This window comes from Callorhinchus milii, unplaced genomic scaffold (assembly GCF_018977255.1).
Source record: "Callorhinchus milii isolate IMCB2004 unplaced genomic scaffold, IMCB_Cmil_1.0 Scaffold16, whole genome shotgun sequence".
Taxonomy (NCBI): Eukaryota; Metazoa; Chordata; class Chondrichthyes; order Chimaeriformes; family Callorhinchidae; genus Callorhinchus; species Callorhinchus milii.
The window spans coordinates 7018607-7037267 of NW_024704757.1; the positions used below are offsets into that span (position 1 = coordinate 7018607).

Consider the following 18661-nt stretch of genomic DNA (forward strand, 5'->3'; position numbering starts at 1 on the left):
TCCACACTCCCAGGTCAGGTAAAGCTCCCTCCCTCTACGCTGTCCGTCCACACTCCCAAGTTAGAGATGGAGTAATGCTTCCTCTACATTGTCCCAAAAATGTGCCTTAGCCCCAATCTCAGAAGAGTCTGACTATGGTTGTGCAGTGGGAATGCGCTCCTTAGGACATGGGATGAGATGGGGCTTTACCTCCTTCCTCTGGATTCCCCTGTGACCGAGCTCATTGCTCCAGAGATGTGTCCCATTGTGTAACCCATAGTCCCGTTTTGGTCACCGCCCAGGAATTCCTACAAGATGGAATGGCCTTGCCTGCTGTGCTGGGAGCGGGTGTAATTCCGAGCGCTGTGAGGCTGGAGACGAGAGTCGTTTGATGCAGGGCAGTACAAAGAGCCACATTTTCCGAGCACGATGCAGATAACAATCACACATCCAGAGGCACAGCCACCGCGGGTGTGAAAACTGAAGGAAGAAACAGCAAATGAAGGTAGAAGATATTTATATTTTTGTAGCCAACGAATCTGCAATAACATTAGTTGGGCAGGTTTAAAGTTTTGATTTACCTTAAAGATTTACTGATTGTGTATAAGGTTTTGAGAGAGGGAGAGATTTATACACAGAGGGTTTACATGTTTGAGTCGTGGGCTGATTGTTTTGGGGATAATTAACTATTGATTTGAATAAATGTGCAATAATTGTGCCAGGAATCAGTCGACAAGTGACTTGCGGCTGCTGCCCAAAGATCTGCAGCTCCCCTGGTTTGCAGCCTTGTTCTTGGGGATGGGGAGGGTTTTCTCACAGAGTATATTGCCTGTTTTGTTTTATTGCTGTCTTGCACAGAAATGGGATGTTACTGTCACTCTTGATCTGTTCAGTTTTATATTAAAAATAAATGTTTCTTCTGGTTAAAAGCTTGTGATGTGTGGAGTCTGTTCACGACCCCAGAATATACACAAATACGTCTCGAGTTAGAAATACAACAACAACTTGCATTTACTCAGCGCCCCTCATGCAGGGTAGCGTCTCAGAGCGTTTGACAGTAGCAGAGCACGAGGCCGAGCCGGTGGGGGGGGTGACCGTGCACCACGGTGGAAGAGGAAGGTCCTCAAGAGTGACCTGAAGATGGGACAAGGCAGAGGGGTCAAGGGAGAGTGTTCCAGAGTTTTGGGTGAGTGGTTGAAAGCACGGTTGCTGATGATGGAACGGAGGGCACGAAGGACAGTGTGGCCCGGAGTCCTGCCCAGGGACACTGAGGCCCATTGTAACTCAGCACAGCGAGAGGGAGAGAGAACGGGGTCAGTGCTGGCCTGGGCAGTGACATCACCCCCTGTGCTGTTAAGCGCGACAAGCGAGAAAATTTCAAAAACAAAAAAATCCAGGCACCAAATGACCCCAATTTAGTTTTAAAAATCCCTTGGTAGCTTGTTTTCAGCTCCATGGTAACAAGCGACCAGCTGCCCTCCTTTACAAAGATGGCGGCCAAGCCATCAGTTTACGGAGCTGCCCTTTACAAAAGATGGCGGCCGAGCCATCAGTTTACGGCGCTGCCCTTTACGAAGATGGCGGCCGAACCATCAGTTTACGGCCTTTTTACAAAGATGGCGGACGAGCCACCGATTTACGGCGCTGCCCTTTACAAAGATGGCGGCAGGGCAGTTTTGTTTTGCCAGCCTCAGTGTATGCCGCTCTCCTTTACCAAGATGGCGGCGGCGCTCGTCAGCCTGGTGCAGCTGTTCCGGTTGCGTGGCCGCTGTGGAGTCAGGCGGAGGCTTCAGGTTCGAATACACATACATATTTCTGTGGGGTTTGAGGGGGGAGTGGGGGCTGAGGCTGGGGGGAGAACCCAGGAGGAGAGGCCGGAACATTAGTCAGGGAGTCGTGCCAGGCCGGGGGTGACACTCCCTCAGCCACAGATAAGGCCCCCCACTGGGCTGAGAGTGACAACAACAACAACAATAAGCCTTGTATTTGATACAGCGCCTTCTCTCGGCTCCTCGAGACGTCTCAAAGCGCTTCACAGCATATACTGTAAAGCGAATTGACTGTATATTTTTGTGGGTGAAACGCGGCAGCCAATTGCGCACAGCGGCGTCCCCGCAAGCAGTCGTGGGTTGAGCGACCACATTATTATTCTTTTTTAAGGGATTATTACCCTTCAAAAAGGAACCAGGGGCTGTCGGCCACCCGCGGAGATTTCCCCCGGGTCTAGGTAGGAATGCACACTCTCTCTCTCTCTCTGGAGGGGCGCCCTCTGCACCCAGCTGGTCAAACTCTAATGCTCAGTTAGTGTCTGTAACCTGTGCTGAGATCTTTCTTCATGTCTTGTCTCAAGACCCTCCTCTTCGACTGGGCCTTAGTCACCCTCCTAACCCCACCCTCACTACCCTCCACCCTTCCTGATCCCAACCCCCAGCTCAGGTCCAAACCGTTGACTGTTCACCGCATTGGGACGTCCTCCCAACGTGAAAGGTACTGTGTAAGTGTAATTTATTGTTCTTTTATATAGGTCTGAATAGTGAAGCCCACAGCCACAACTACATTGCATGTCTGTGGAGAGAGGTTTAATCCTTGTGAGAGGGGTGGGGAGGGATCGGGGAAATAGGACGTCGAGAAAATGGATTTCTCAAAGTTCCTGGACGACAACTTTGAGGTGAAGGATTGGGTGAACGGAGCATTCCAGGCGGTGCAGAAAGACGGGACAGGAAAGGTGGACAGTCACGCTGCTACGCTGGTCATGAAACTGCAGCTTTTCATCCAGGAGGTCAACAACGCCATTGAAGGTTCGTTTGCCCCTTGTTTCTGGTTATTCTCCCAACAACAGCCCCCTGCTTGCTTTCTTTTGGTTACTGAGGCCAGATTGGAATTGAGGTACAGGTCAGTCATGATCTTACAGAGTGTCGGAACAGGTTTGAGGGGCTGAACGGCCTACTCCTGTTCCTAAATAAAACTACTCGAAAGGGAACTGGATGCCAGATAGATAGTAATAATAATAATGTGTGTTTCTCACATCAGGAGAAAGTCTTAAAGTTGGCATTGATACCGGACACCGTGGGCAGTGCCCGTCCAGATTATTTTCCTAATTGGAGCCACATGTGGAGTCCTGTAGCATAGTGGTTAGCACAGTCGCCTCTAGTGGGAGGACCTGGGTTAGATTCCCAGGCAGGACTAAGGCGAACTGGATGGACCTAGATCTTTTTTCATCCAGCAATTCCTACGTTCCTAATGTTAAGCTTGTGTGACTACGGCTCTCCCCCTCTCTCTCTCCCCCCACCCTCTCTCTCTCTCTCTCTCTCTCTCACACCCTCTCTCTCCCTCTCTCACGCGCTCTCTTCCATGTCACACAGAAACCAGTCACCAGGCGCTGCAGAACATGCCCCGTGCCCTGAGGGATGTGGAGGCTCTGAAGCAGGAGGCTTCCTTCCTAAAGGACCAAATGATCCTTGTGAAAGAAGACATTCGGAAATTTGAGCAAGAGACAGCGCAGTCCATGCAGGTACCGGGGCCAAGCACTCGCCTTTCCAATTGAGCTGCAGGAGGGAATCTATTCTGTCGGACAATATTTTTTTTTTCGCCCAGTCTGAAACCCATCACCATGTTACAGAATCTCCAAACCAAGCTGAAAATTCCATGCAAAATCCCATCTACACATGGAAATCCCAGAGATAGATTGTTGGGATGGAATGTGCTCTCTCTCTCTCTCTCTCTCTCCCTGGAGGGATGCATTCTGCTTACCTAATTCCAGAGAGAATTAGGCGCATGTTGCCAAGAGCCAAGGCTTGGAGCCCAGAGTGTGCGTTGGGGTAACTGCTGGAGTCTAACCAGCTAACATCTCATGGCTTGCCATTGAGAGCATTGTGGCAAGCTTTCCCACTGCTTGTCCTGCTAGGACCAACCTACCCATTAGAGCTTTGACTTGCGGAGTTAACAGGAGCTGAGTGGGAGGATTCCCTGCTCTCAGTGACTGGTGTGACTGGTATCGGTGTGTGATGTGAGCTGTGCTGAGTGTGTGATGACTGTGCTGTGTGACCCAGGTGCTGGTGGAGATTGATGAGGTGAAGTCCCGGATGCAGGCGGCAGCCGATGCCCTACAGGAGGCCGATAAGTGGAGCACGCTGAGTGCTGACATCGAGGAGACGTTCAAGACACAGGCAATTTATTTTTGTTTTGGAAGGATGATTACCCCTGGAAAAGCGATCCGCCAATCGACTAACAACCGGGTTCCTACTTACTGCTGGGTAAACAGAGGCATGTGGAGTAAGGAAACTTGCCTAAGGTTTCACTCCATCTGGGAATCGAATCCAGATCCTCTCGCTTGCAAGCGAGCGCTCTAACCACTACGCTACGATTCTCCTTGTAAAGATGGAGGTGATGGGGCGCACCCAGTGGGAGGTGTTGGGGAGCTCTCTGTGTACACAGTGACCACAATTGACTGACGCCTGACTTACCTGCAGGATGTAGCTACGATCTCAGCCAAGCTGACGAGTATGCAGAGCAGCCTGGCCATGCTGGCGGATACCCCCGACTACTCCGAGAAGTGCGTCCACCTGGAGGCGCTAAAGAACCGCCTGGAGGCGCTCGCCAGTCCTCAGATCGTAGCTGCCTTCAACTCGCAGTCTGTGGGTGAGGCACTGCGCAGCGCGGGCTAGTGGGGCTGACGTCTGTGCCATCGGGGAACCAGCCCCTGGCGGTGACACTGTCCCATCAGGGGAACCAGCCTCTGGGGGTGACACTGTCCCATCAGGGGAACCAGCCCCTGGGGGTGACACTGTCCCATCAGGGGAACCAGCCCCTGGGGGTGACACTGTCCCATCAGGGGAACCAGCCCCTGGGGGTGACACTGTCCCATCAGGGGAACCAGCCCCTGGGGGTGACACTGTCCCATCAGGGGAACCAGCCCCTGGGGGTGACACTGTCCCATCAGGGGAACCAGCCCCTGGGGGTGACACTGTCCCATCAGGGGAACCAGCCCCTGGGGGTGACACTGTCCCATCAGGGGAACCAGCCCCTGGGGGTGACACTGTCCCATCAGGGGAACCAGCCCCTGGGGGTGACACTGTCCCATCAGGGGAACCAGCCCCTGGGGGTGACACTGTCCCATCAGGGGAACCAGCCCCTGGGGGTGACACTGTGCGGTGCAGTGATTCCTGGCTGACAATCCCGCCTGGATGTCGGCGGTTACAAAATGTGTTGAATTTGTTGCACATTTGTTTGGCTGCACAGCACACAGTCACTACACGTCACAGTGAATTCTGGGAAGAGTGGGAGGAGCGAGTCGAGGTTCTGTGTAAGGCGGTGTCAGTCAGGTCATTGACTCGGTGTGGAGCAGCCAGAAAACCAGCAGGGGGCAGCAGCACACTTACTGAGGCTCAGACTGACGCTCATTGCACTGTAGCCTTAAACATCGATGCCCGTCGAGTGCAGTGACTGCTTTTATGTACGGCAATTTACACGCGCAAGTTCCCCCCCCCCCCCCCCCCCACACACACACACACACACACACACGCAGGCCCACAAGGTGAAGGACACCTGCTTTATTTCATCGTTTCAGCCTCAGAAACTGTCAGCTGGAGACCCTTCCCACCGTGCACCATGATGTCGTGGGTTCCCAATCCACACCAGGAATCTGCTGCTCACACAGACTGACACAGTTATAATCCTTGCATTTGAATAGAGCACCTCATCACGTCATTGAGACTTCTTAAAGAGCTTCACAGGATACACTGTAAATCGGAGTGACTGTATATTTTGTGGACGAAGCTACATGCTGCAGTGAAGCCTGAGAAGCGCTTTGAGATGGCCTCCCAATATGAAAGGCACTGTATTAAACACAAATGTAATTTTTTAGGATCAATATAATAAGCGTAAGGTGTTGAGACTGGTGAGGAGCAGGACTAGAGAGGACTGTATGTTTTATGTGCCTTCAAATACTGAGGGAAGCCCCACAAGGTGCAACCTGTCAGATGAGACGTTAAATCGCCTCTGGTCTGCCCTGATCCCGGTGCTTTAGGCGGGGCGCGAAGCGGGGAGGGAAAGAAATTGCTGAAACAGACGGCAGGTGGTCGGAGAGAAGGGAGGGAGGGAGGTGGGTGGAGGGGGGGAGTGAGATGTGCTGATTGACCCCTGTCGCTGTGTATTACAGAGCAGGCCAAGCTCTTCGTGAAGGTGTTTGTGGAGATTGACCGACGGCCGCAGCTGTTGACGTATTATTACAAGTGTCACAAGGTCAGTCACCGCCTCCTGCTCATAGTGTTCCTCACACTGTAAAGGGGCTGGTGGGGGTGGGTGAGAGGGTGGGGGGAGCATTCATTGTATGGGATGGTTGGGTTTAGGTGGGTGATGGGGAGGGGTTGGGGGATGGTTTGTGTGGGTAGTTGGATTAGGTAGGTGGTGGGGTGGTTCTTGAGGAGAGTGTGGGGGATGGGGATGTATTTGTTTGGTGATGTGGGGTTTTGGGGGTGGTTGGTGATATGGATGGTTGGGGGGGTGGTTGGCGTGGTGGTTGGTGATGTGGGGGTGTGGTTGGGGATGTGGGTGGTTGGCGTGGTGGTTGGTGATGTGGGGGTGTGGTTGGGGATGTGGGTGGTTGGGTTGACCGTGTGGTTTATTGACTGGTTGATTGGCGTCACTTCCCCAGGGCCAGTTGCTGTGTGTGTGGCAGGAGTTGGCACAGAGTGAGACCAGGCTGGAGCACCAGCTGACGGAATTCTACGATACCCTCCTGGCAACGTGGCACACACAGCTTCAGTGGACCAATCAGGTAAGGCTCTCTGAGCCGGGCACAGCTCGCTGACTCCGGTTTATTGTTACAGGCTCTGCTGTCCTCCAATTGGCTGCCATGTTTGCCGACAAATACACAGTTACTACACCTGAGTATACACCTAATTCCCCGGGATCTGTGAAAAGGGGGAGTGAGACTCTGATGACAGTTGCCAAATGTGATATATAACCTAGTACAGTCACTCCCCGCCCCCCCCATTATCACATTATGCCCTTTTTTCTAATAATGTTAATCCTTTGAAGCAACAGTGCATTTGAAGCAGCGTCTTAACATGTCTTCGAGATGCCTCAAAGCGCTTCACAAAGTATACGGTGAAGTGTCTTGACCGTGGACGAAACACTGCAGCCAATTGCTCACAGCAGCATCCCCACAAACAGTGGTGGATTGAGTGACCAAATTATTAATATTTTTTTTGAAAATTTGTTTTTTTGGAGGAATTATTATCCCCAGAAAAGCAATCCGCCAATCGACTAACAACTAAGTTCCTACTTATGGCTCGGTAAACAGAGATGTGTTGAGTAAGGAAATTTGCCCAACATTTCAATTTATTGTAATAATAATCCTTGCATTTGATATAGCGCCTGATCATGTCGTTGAGATGTCTCAAAGCGCTTCACAGAATATGCTTATAAAGTGCAGTGACTGTATTATGTGTACGAGACGTGGTAGGCAATAGCGCACAGCAGCTTCCAATAAACAGTCGTGGATTGATTGACTACATTATTTTCATGGTGTTCCCATATTCTCAAAGCAGCAATGGGACAACGTGTTGACAATTCCCCACCCGGCTCAGCTAAGATCAGCTCAGCTCACACACAGAATGAGTCATTAACTATGAGCGAACGGCTCATTTGCAGTTTGTTTGATTACGATCTGCAGCTGGTTACCGGCTGTGCCGACCAGCCCTCGACTCTCACTGGTCCTGAACCACCCAGTGATCTGCTTCTGTCTCGCTCACTCACCTCGCTCACTTGTTCTCTCTGATTCACTTAAAAGCGCTATATCAAATGCAAGGATTATTATTATTATTATTATTATTTATCTCCCTCATTCATTCTCTCTCTCTTTCACTAACTATCTCATTCACTCTTGTGTTTCGCCCTCAAAATAATAGGTCACTTCACTTTACAGTATATTCTGGGAAGCGCTTTGAGACGTCTTGAAGACGTGATAAGGTGCTGTTTCAATGCAAAGGTTATTATTATTATTATTTGTCTTTCTCTCACTCTCACACAGTTTCCTTTTTTTTTTCTTTTCCATGCTTGCCAGACAGTGATATCAATGTCAAGCTAAATGGTTTTAGCCGGTTAGACTCCAGCAGTTACCCCAACACACACTCTGGGCTCCCTCCAAGCTTTGGCTCTGGCCAACCTGCGCCTAATACTTTCCGGAATTGGGTAAGCAGGGGCCCTCCCTCCAGGGAGAGAGAGAGAGGGAGAGAGAGAGTGTACATCCCATCCCAACTATCTATCGCTGGGATTTCCATGTGAAGGTGGGAGGTGTGGAATTCTCAGTTGGGTTTGGAGACTCGTAAGCAACGGTGATAGGTTTCCGTGTGTGTCAAGACACCCGACTGGCCAAAAAATAATGCTCTCCCTTTCACTCTCGAAGTGTGTGTGTGGTGGGGGGAGTGGAGCCTCTCTTGAGTGAGTTTCAAGCCCCCAGTCTGGGCTCACAGTCCAGCCTGACTCCATAATGTAGTGTTGGGGAAGAGCTGCATTGTCGGGGACGGAGTACTTCAAATGAGATGATAAAGCCAGGTCCCAGCTGTGCCTGTTCTGTGGATATTAAAGGGTTCTGTGAGACTGGGAAGAAAAGGGAGTTTCTTCCGGTGTCCGGGCCATCAATCCTCCAGCGAAATCAGTCGCTTTATGGCTGTTTGTGGGGATGTTGCTGTGCAACAACAAAAATAAACAAAAACTTTATATAGCTCCCTTCACGCAGTAACATCCCAAAGCGCTTGACAGTGTCGGAGTCTGACCCCGAGCCAGGGGTGAGAGGGAGTGGGGAGGTGGCCGTAAGTACCATCAAAAAGGAAGGTCTTTAGCGGGATTTGAAGATGGGGAGGGAGGGGGCGATGTCGAGGGATTGAGGGAGAAAGTTCCAGAGTTTTGGAGATGGTGTCTGAAGGCTACCATTGTTGGAGTGGAGTGGAGTGCACGTGGGACAAGCAGGAGGCCGGAGCCGTCCGAGTGGAGGCAACGGGTGATAGGTAGGGAGATACAAGGGCATAAAGAGATTTGAAAACAAGCGAGAGGTGCACACACTGGCTGCCATGTTACATTCACTTGCAAATACACAGTCACTACACTTTGCAGTAATTACTGTGAAGCACTTTCAGATATTTTGATACATAAGCCCTGTGTCAGATTATAAGGATTTGCTTTCAATTTTTACCAAATAATTGTCATGCACAGCACTAATCCTTCCACTAGGTCAGGCGGTCACTAAGAGAATAAATCCAGAGAGAGAGAGAGGGGGTGGGAGCTGTGGGAAGGGGCAGAGAGCCAGAATCTTGTGTACATATTAAGTTTATAATCTCTTATCTCTGCGATTAAGTCACGGACATTTATTTTATCGGGCGTGGGGGTAAATTTCCATCAAAGGTATGTGCCGGAACAATTCCATTCCCCCTTAATTGGCTTGTTGTGGGTTAGTGTCTGCGCAAACACCACTTGTTACATTTGTGCTGAACACTTGGCCTTATCTCTGGCATCACCTTCAGTAATAATAGCTCTCTTATCTAAATGGATATCAGGCTTTTTCCTCTTAAAACCAGTCCTGATGAAATCACCTCCACAACCTGACTCGCTCGCACCTTCTCTTAACTCCACATGTGCCAACGGAGTCTCAGAGTGTTCCCAGTCCTGTTCCTGCTGCTCTTCACACTCATCCACCCCAGCGCTTTGGGACGTCCTCCCGACGTGAAAGGCGCTATACAAATGTAATCTTGTTGTTGTTGTTGTTTGTTGCTCATTCCTCACTCCCTCTGCTCCATCATCATCAATCCATGACTGTTTGTGGGACACTGTTGGCACAATTGGCTGCCCCGTTTTGTCCACAGAATACACAACCAATCTGTTTTACAATATTTTACTGGGGCTCGCTCCCCCACTGGGGCTCTCTACTCTAACCCCATTCCCTGCTCTCTCTCCCCATCGTGTCTGTGCCTGTGTCTGTGCTCACTCCCCCACTGGAGCTCTCTACTTTAACCCCATTCCCTGCTCTCTCTCTCTTTCTCTCTCTCCCCATCGTGTTTGTGCTGGTGCTCGATCCTCCTCGCCCCTCTCCCCCACCCCACCTGGAATGGTGTGAGGGGAGCAGATTATGTGGGTGTCCCAGGCAGCGTTGGGGTCTGCTGACAGCCTGTCCGCTCCGTGCATGGAAAGCTACGGCTTTATCACGTTAATGTAAAAGTGACTTTTCAGCACATTCAGTGAATGAACAGTAAACTGTAGAAATAATGCATTCCCTGAGGGCAAAATTCAAACCTTAAAAAATAATCTGCTCTGAGAACACTGTTTAAAAGAACAAAAAGCTATTGGGTGCTTAACCTCTCGAGTGCTGGACATTGTGTGCGGTCGCCTAGACCTTTTCAGAACTTGTGTCGAGGATGCCAGGGATAATAATCCTTGCATTTGATATAGCGCTTTACCAGGTCTTTGAGACATCTCAAAGCGCTTGGATGAGGGATGAGGGATTTTAGTTATGTGGAGAGACTAGAATTATTCTCTTTACAGCAGATAAGGTTAAGGTGAGATTTACTGGAGGTGTTCAAAGTTATGAGGGGTTTTGATAGAGTAGATTGGGAGAAACAATCAATTATACAAATATACAGTCAATTCACTTTACAGTAAATTCTGTGAAGGGCTTTGAGATGGCTCAACGATGTGATAAGGCGGTCAAATGCCAGGATTATTATCGTTATTATACTGTTAAAAAAGCACGCAGGATACTAAGGCTTTATAAATTTGGGCATAGAATACAAACATCAGGAAGTTATGATGAATCTTTATAAAACACTGGTTAGGTCTCAGCTAGAGACTGTGTTCAGTTCTGGGCCCCACACTTCAGGAAGGATGTCAAGGTATTGGAGAGGGGACAAAGGAGATTTACCAGGAATGAGGGACTTCAGTTATCAGGAGAGGCTGGAGAAGTTAGGATTATTTTTTTTGGAGCAGAGAAGGTTAAGAGGAGACTTAATAGAAGTTTTCAAAATGATGAGGGAAGTCAATAGGGTGAACAAGGAGAAACTATTTTCACTGGCGGGTGGGTCGGTAACCCGAGGACACTGATTTAGAATAGTTGTTAAAAGAAACAGAGGGGAGGTGAGGAGAAATGTTTTCACACAGCGAGTTGTTCGGATCTGGAATGCATTGCCTGGAAAGGTGGGGGAAGCCGATTCGATAACAACTTTTAAGAGAGAAGTTGGGGAGAACAAGTTTGCAGGGCTATGGGGAGAAAGCGGGGGAGTGGGATTGAATTGGAAGCTCTTTTAAAATGATGGGCCGAATGGCCTCCTTCTGTGCTGTATGATTGTATGATTCTATTAATATGACCGACAATCCGTTTGACACATGAAAACTGAGCCCATGGGAGATTCTCATTGTGTGAGTGACAATAATATCACCCTTAGGTTTGTTCCAGGGCTTTTCACATCGGAAGTTACCCCAGAATTGCTTTACAGGATTCTCTGTGACCGGCAGTGAGTGTATGTGTTTTGTAGACGAACGTTTCTGGAACTCGTGTGACCCGAAACATGTAATAATAATAATCCTGGCATTTGATACAGAGCCTTATCACATCTTTGAGGTGTCTTAAAGCGCTTCACGGAATATACTGTGAAGTGAATTGACTGTATATTTTATGGGCAAAACGTGGCAGTCAATTGCGTACAGCAGCGTCTCACAAACAGCCGTGGATTGAGTGACCAAATTTTTTTTTATTATTAGCCCAGGAAAAGTGATCCACCAATCGACTAACAACCAGGTTCCTGCTTACTGCTGGTAAACAGGCGTCAGGAATCGAACCCAGGTCTCTCGCTTGCGAGGCCTCTAACCACTGAGCTACAAATCTCCCATCTGTTCCCCACAGGTTTTCCAGAACGCCTCTGAGATCGTGACGGTGCTGCAGATCCAAACGCTGAGCGCGCTGGTGCCTTCGGTGCCCGTGTACCTGAGCACCGCGCTGGAGAGAGCCAGCAGCGAAGACAAGCTCAGCCTACTGCTGGACCTGCACGCCTCCACCACACACTTTGCAAAGAGCCTGGAGGCTGCCATGCTGCCACACCTCGGTCAGTGACAGCAGCAACCGGGTGGGGAGGGCGGGGGGCTGTTGAGCATTGAGGGGAGATGAAGGAGGTTGAGGGGGGTTTGAGGGGAGGCGATGGGTGGGTTGAGGGGGCTTGAAGGGAGGCGAGGGGGGAGTTGAGGGGAGGCAAAGGGGTTTTGAGGGGAGACGAGGGGGGTTTGAGGGGAGGCGAGGTGTGGGGGTTGAGGGGAAGCGAGGAGGGGTGTGGTGTTGGCGTGTCTCACTCTCACTATGTATCTGTCACAGGGGAGATGAACTTGCTGAAGGTGACTGAGCTGGTGACTGCGGTTGCTGAGCCCTACCAGCCGTACCTGCTACAGTACGGGGAGCTCGAGGAGGTCTTCCTGCTCATCCAGATCAGCGCCGTCCCCCTGGTAAGTCAGTCACACACACACCCTCCGGGGGTGGGGTGGGAGGGTGGGGGGGCAATCAAGCTTTCCCTGATATTTTCTGGCAGGGCAAAAACCTAGGCAAGTTTCATTACTCCACATGCCTCTGTTTAGCAGTAATTAGGATCCCGGTTGTTAGCTGATTGTCGGATTGCTTCCGGGGGTAATAATCCCTTCCGAAAAAAATTGGGTCAATCAATCACGGCTGTTTGTGGGACGCTGCTGTGCGCAGTTGGCTGCTGCGTTTCAACTACAAACTACACAGTCACTACACTTTACAGTACATCCTGTGAAGCGCTTTGAGACGTCTGCAAGAAGTGATAAGGCGCTGTACTAAATGCAAGGATTATTTTTATAGAGAGCGGCTGTTAGGAAAGTAGTTTTTCTCTCCCTCCCGTGTCCTGGCCAACAAAGCCCCAGATACAGTGGGTCTCTCCCTTCGTGGCTGTTTGCGGGGACGTTGCTGTGAACAAATTGTGTGCGTTAGCTGTGAAGTGTTGTGATGACATGTTGGGTTACACAGCCGGTGTGGGCTCATGTCTCTGGTCGCCGCTCACTCCCCTTCGCTCTGCCCTCTTGACTCCAACCCCCAGCTCGGCTACAAACCCTTGACTATCCAGCGCCTCGGGGCGTCCCCCTGATGTGAGAGGCTGTGTAAATGCAAGCTGTTGTTGTTGCAGGAGCGGGGGGAGCTGCTGGACTGTGTGCAGGAGCTCAGCCAGTCGGTCAGCAAGCTCTTCAGCCTGGCCAGCGGCGCCGTGGACAGATGTCTCAAACTGACCGATGGCCTTGGGGCCTGTGGGCTGCTTAAAGCCCTGAAGGCACTTTTCTCAAAGTAACTCGTTCCTCATGGTCCTGTCTGGGCACCTTGCTGACCTCTCTCTCTCTCTCTCTCTGTCTCTCTCTCTATATGTGTGTGTGTGTGTGTCTCTCTCTCTCTGAGTCTCTATCTCTCTCCCTCTCTCTGTGTCTCTCTCTCTCTATTCCTCTGTCTATCTATCTCTCTCTCTCTGTCCCTCTTTCTATCTCTCTCTCCCTGATGAGTGTTTTGGACCTAAGACAATTCCTGCTCCCATCACTGGCTGAAACCCCACGTAAAGCTCTACCCTGTTCCCTGGCTGACTTGACCCTCACACTTCTCGTTTTGTCACACATTGCTGAGCCAATTAATTCCCACTGAACCTTCCCGTCAGTCACCTACACCCACGGCCTGGCTGTGCTCAATATAGAGGTTCCGGGCCTCGGGAATTGGGACTGAGGCGTCCTATTGGGGTAGGGGCATCTCATTGTGGGGAGGAGGGGAAGAGAGTCCAACCCCACAGGTTTGCAGGCCTGGGTTAGAAGGTTAATGGTTGTCACAGTGCCCGGGATGTGGTGGCTGTATAAAGCCATGACCATCACCTTGATTGTGTAACATCCCTCCCCCTACCCCCCCCCCTCCGGCTCCCAGGCACCCACTGTTCTTGTGTCAAGGCCAAATGCACTTATCAGCCAACCCTCCCCGTCCCCAGTCCTGCCAGTGACCTGGGGCTCCTTTGTACTGTGTTCCAGCGTCTCAGCGTGAGCTCAGGTTATCTTATCTGTGTGCTTGTCACCAGAAACATCGCCCAGACTGTCCCAGGCCCCAGCCACGCTCCCCTCTACGTTCAAGGCTTGGGGGGAGGGGCGAAGGTGAACATACGGGGGAGGCCGGGAAAAGATTGAGGTGAATGTGTGCCATTGAGTGCCGTGTGGCTGAGTGCCGTGTGTGTATGTTCCCAGGTACGTGTCGGATTTCTCCACCACGCTGCAGTCGATCCGCAAGAAGTGCCGTCTCCAGGACACGCCCAGCGCTTCCCTGTTCCAGGAGGATTGGACGGCGTTCCAGAGCTGCGTCAGGTAATGGGATAGCGCCTGTGTGTTAGTGTTACACACAGGCGTGTGACGTTTGTAAGTGTTACACACGGATGTGACATGTGTCAGGGTTACACACGGGTGTGTGACATGGGTTCACATTCCAAACATGAGCATGATGTTTGTCCCCAATGGGACATCGTGGAGTCCTGTAGCTCAGTGGTTATAGCATTCGCTTTGCAAGCGAGAGACCTGAGTTCAATTCCAGGCAGAGGGCAAAACCTTGGGCAAGTTTCCTTACTCCACACAGAGCCTAATAATAATCCCTCCAAAACACCAAACAATAATAAATTGGTCATTTTCAATCTATGACTGTCTGTGGGACATTGCTGTGCGCAATTGGCTGCCGCGTTCGCCCACAAATAGACAGTCAATTCACTTTACACTGTGTTTTGTGAAGCGCTTTGGGACGTCCTCCCGACGTGAAAAGCGCTATATCAAATGCAAGCATTATTATTATTATTATTTTACATGTGTGTGACTTATGTGTATGTTTAATGTCAGGATCATTGCCACTTGTGGGGAGCTACTGCGACAGTGTGGAGACTTTGAACAGCAATTGTCCAACAGGTGAGAGTGTGCCGTTGGGGGGGGGGAGGATGTTGAACATGTGGGAGAAGTTGGGGTTGGAGATGAATGGTGGTGGGGGGGGGAGGGGGGTGACAGCCGATACTGATGGCAAAGTGTATGTGTGTGTGGGGGTGGCGGGTGGGCGGGGTGCACTGATGGCAGTGTATTGTGTGTGAGTGCGTGTGGGTGGGGGTGAGTGTGTGGGGTGGGGGGTCACTAACCAGTCATTAACCCCCTGGTGTTGACAGACTGCTGACGAGTGGGTCGAAGTACCTGTCTGATGCCTACAGCCCCCGCAGCCTGGGCGCTGGCCCCGAGCCCGGGGGTAAGGTGGGGGCCAGGAACCCCTGGCAGGAGTACAACTACCTCCAGAGGGGCAACCCCAGCCTGTATGGCAGCCTGCTGGACCTGCTCTACACCCTCAAGGTGGGGGCATACGAGGGGATTGGTGGGGGCGTCTGTTTTATGTCTCTTGTGCTCTCTCTCCCCCCTCTCCACTTCTTTCTCTCCCTCCCCCTTTTCGCTCTCTCTCTCCCCTATCCCTTCATCTCCCTCCCCCTTTTCGCTCTCTCTCTCCCCTATCCCTTCATCTCTCTCCGCCCCACTCTCCCCCCCGCCCTTCTCTCGCTCTCTCTCTATCCCCCCTCCCTCGATCTCTTCCCTTCCCACCCCCCTTTGCGGGATTGCCGCTCTCTCTCACTCTCTCTGTCCGGGAGTATGTTCTCAATGACAGTCGGACCAGGTGTGGTGGGGGCTGGGGACTGTGCTTTGCTGGGCTGGGGGCTGGCCTGTGCCGGGCTCCCGGTCACACTCACTGGCTGCTGGTGTTGTCGGCAGGAGAAGGGGACGGGGAACAAGCAGCTGCTGGGGGAGCAGCGGGGGGCACTGACGCGCCTGAACCAGCAGGCCTACCAGCTGGCCTTCGACTCCGTCTTCCTGCCCATCCAGAGGCAGCTCCACCTCGTGCCCAAGATGGAGGTGAGCGTGCGGTGCTGCGGGACAGAGAGGGTCCAGGAGGCTTCCCTGGGTGAGGGGAGCGTGATTACATATATATATACACACACACAAGCTGTTATTGTTGCTCACAGGCGCTGTGGGGGCAGAAAAGAACCAAGTTAATATTATACAGTCACTCCACTCTACACTATATTCTGTGAAGCACTTTGAGACTCCTCAACAATGTGATGAGACGCTGCATTGGGGGCAGGGAGTGTCTCGAAGCGTCAACAAAACCAAACCCTGATTTAACAATAAGTCACACCCAATTTGCTCTTTTTTTTAACGATGCTGACAGGCGCGATGGTGCTCCCTGAGTAAGCGACTTGCAAGCGGGTGTGGTGACTGTGTTTTCTTTTGTTTCTGCCTGGGGCAGGCATGGAGCTCGGGGTCAGCGGGAGAGACCATGACAGACGACCTGCCCACGTTCAGCCTCTCACCTCTGGAGTACATCAGCAACGTGAGCTCTCAGTCACCGCAGCCTGCCTTCCTCCCTCCCTCCCTTTCTCCCTCCCTCCCTCCCTCCCTCCCTCCCTCACTCACTCACTCACTCGGGGCCTAGGGCGGGGCTGAGGGAATTTAGGGGGCGAATCTGCGGGATGTGGGGAGGCGGGAATTGAGGGGCGATGGAGACTGGGGTGGTGGGGGCCAGGGGTGAGGTGGGGGCTGAGGGGAAAGGAGACTGGGGCGGTGGGGTCTAGGAGTGAGGCGGGGGCTGGGAGCAATGGTGACTTGTGAGGCTAGGATGTGTAGTGACTGTCTCTCTCTCGCTCTGTCCTGCTCAGATCGGGCAGTACATCATGTCGCTGCCGCTCCACCTCGAGCCGTTCGTCACCCAGGAGGACCCCGGGCTGGAGCTGGCGCTGCACGCAGGCAAACTGCCCTACCCCCCCGAGCAAGGTCAGGGCACAGGCACGGGGGAGCCGAGGGCCACTGTGAGGGCTGTGGGGCTTGGGTTTGACTGAGCGTACGCTCTCTCTCTCTCTCTCTCTCTCTCTCTCTTCCCTTGTGTCCTCCGTTCCACCATCGGCGGCTGCGCTTTCAGCCATTACATCCTGAAACTCTGTCACTCTCTCCCTCAATCCCTCCGCCTCGCCCTCTCCTTCCCCTTCCTCAGGTCGCGGCTGGAGACCTTCCCCTTCCACCGTGGCCTAAGGTCACCTCCCCCCGGCTTGGCGTCTTGCTCCCCCATTGTCCCGCGCTCCGGGACGCTACCCTACGTGAGGGGCGCTGTGTAAATGTAAGTTGTTGCTGTTGTGGTCTCCAGGGGACGAGCTGCCGGAGTTGGATAACGTGGCTGATTACTGGCTGGGCTCCATTGCCAGGGCCACCATGCACACGTACTGTGAGAGCATCCTGCAAATCCCAGAGCTCACACCACACTCCACCAAACAGCTGGTCACTGACCTGGGTAAGGCTCTCATACTGTGTGTGGGGGGGGGGGCTCTCACACTGTGTGGGGGTTGTGAGGGGCATTGACCTGACATTCCCTGTCGCTCGCCTCTCTTCCTCATTGCTTGTGGTCCTGTTGGCAGCAACTCTCACCCCCACCCTCGCCTGGCTCCACTGGCTCCCATCCACCAGAGGATAGAGTTCAAAATCCTCGTCTTCAAAGCCCTCCCTGGCCTCGCTCCTCCCTACCTCTGTGACCTGCTAACCCCATAGAGACCCGTCCGTTCCCCTCCGCTCAGAGGGCTCCATGTCCCACGTCCCCCGCCCGGCCCGCCCCACCATCGGTGGTCGGACCTTCAGACTATCTGACCCCACCCTATGGAACTCCAGCCCACACTACCTTCATCTCGCTCCCTCCCTTGGCTCCTTCAAGGCACATCTCAAGACCTCTTCAACTGCGCTTTGGTCACCCTCCTACCCCCACCCTCCCCGCCCTCCACCCCTTCTGATCCCAACCCCAAACTTGGGTCCAAATCCTTGACTGTCCAGCGCCTTGTGATGTCTTCCCGACGTGAATGGCACCGTGTAAATGCCATTTGTTGTTGTTGTTGGTCATTAATGCCTGTTTTCTCTCCTGTTTGTCTCGGGGGCAGATTACCTGAGCAACGTGATGGACGCACTGGGGCTACAGCCGTCCCGGGCTCTGCAGCAGGTATCTAGCCTCCTGAGAGCCAAACCCGAGGAGGTGCGTCAGGCTGCCAAGGGCCTCCCCCGCAGGCTGAGCAGCGCCGTGATCGCCATGAGGTGCCTGGATTACTGAGGGGCTCTCCCACAGCCCCAATCACATCCCAGCTCACTGCCGCGTCCAGTGCTCGGCACCAGAAGTCACCGTGCCCTGACCTGCCCTACCCTCCCCAGCCCTGCCCTGGCCTCCCCTCCCCTGCCCTGCCATGACTGGGGAATGTGTGACTTCCTCCCACCGACCCACCCACACGTGGAGCCCAGTAGCTTATTGGTTAGAGGACTCGCCTCCCAAGCGAGAGGATCTGTGTTCGATTCGAAACATTAGGAAAGTTTCCTTACTCCACGCGCCTCTGTTTACCAGTAGTCAGTAGGAACCCGGTTGTTAGTCGATTGGCGGATCACTTTTCTGTGGGTAATAATCCCTTCAAAATATACTAATAATTTGGTTTCTCAATCCACGACTGGATGTGGGACACTGCTGTGCGCACTGCCCCGCAAGCCACCGGGGGCGGGGGGGCTGGCGGTTTTGATGAATATTTGGTGGCCGCAAATGAATAAACACAACTTTCATTCTGAGTATTTGTGTCAGCTT

General features: G+C 52.4%; 1 protein-coding gene across 2 annotated transcripts; it reads left to right on the forward strand.

The window, feature by feature from the left end:
• The first annotated feature begins 1686 nt into the window (after nucleotides 1-1686).
• On the forward strand, nucleotides 1687-18645 carry cog7 (component of oligomeric golgi complex 7). Of its 2 annotated transcripts, XM_007905788.2 has the most exons (18): nucleotides 1687-1772; nucleotides 2504-2777; nucleotides 3342-3490; nucleotides 4029-4145; nucleotides 4449-4617; nucleotides 6137-6219; nucleotides 6632-6754; nucleotides 11870-12068; nucleotides 12332-12459; nucleotides 13155-13309; nucleotides 14236-14352; nucleotides 14872-14937; nucleotides 15186-15363; nucleotides 15775-15915; nucleotides 16310-16393; nucleotides 16719-16833; nucleotides 17201-17344; nucleotides 17979-18645. In XM_007905788.2, exons 2-18 carry the CDS (start codon nucleotides 2612-2614, stop codon nucleotides 18143-18145), a joined length of 2301 nt encoding a protein of 766 aa, XP_007903979.1. In that variant the 5' UTR covers nucleotides 1687-1772; nucleotides 2504-2611; the 3' UTR covers nucleotides 18146-18645. The 2 variants fall into 2 exon arrangements, with proteins under 2 accessions (XP_007903979.1, XP_007903980.1); XM_007905789.2 differs by lacking the exon at nucleotides 17979-18645 and having other exon boundaries at nucleotides 15775-15964; nucleotides 17201-17297.
• Nucleotides 18646-18661: the final 16 nt, after the last annotated feature.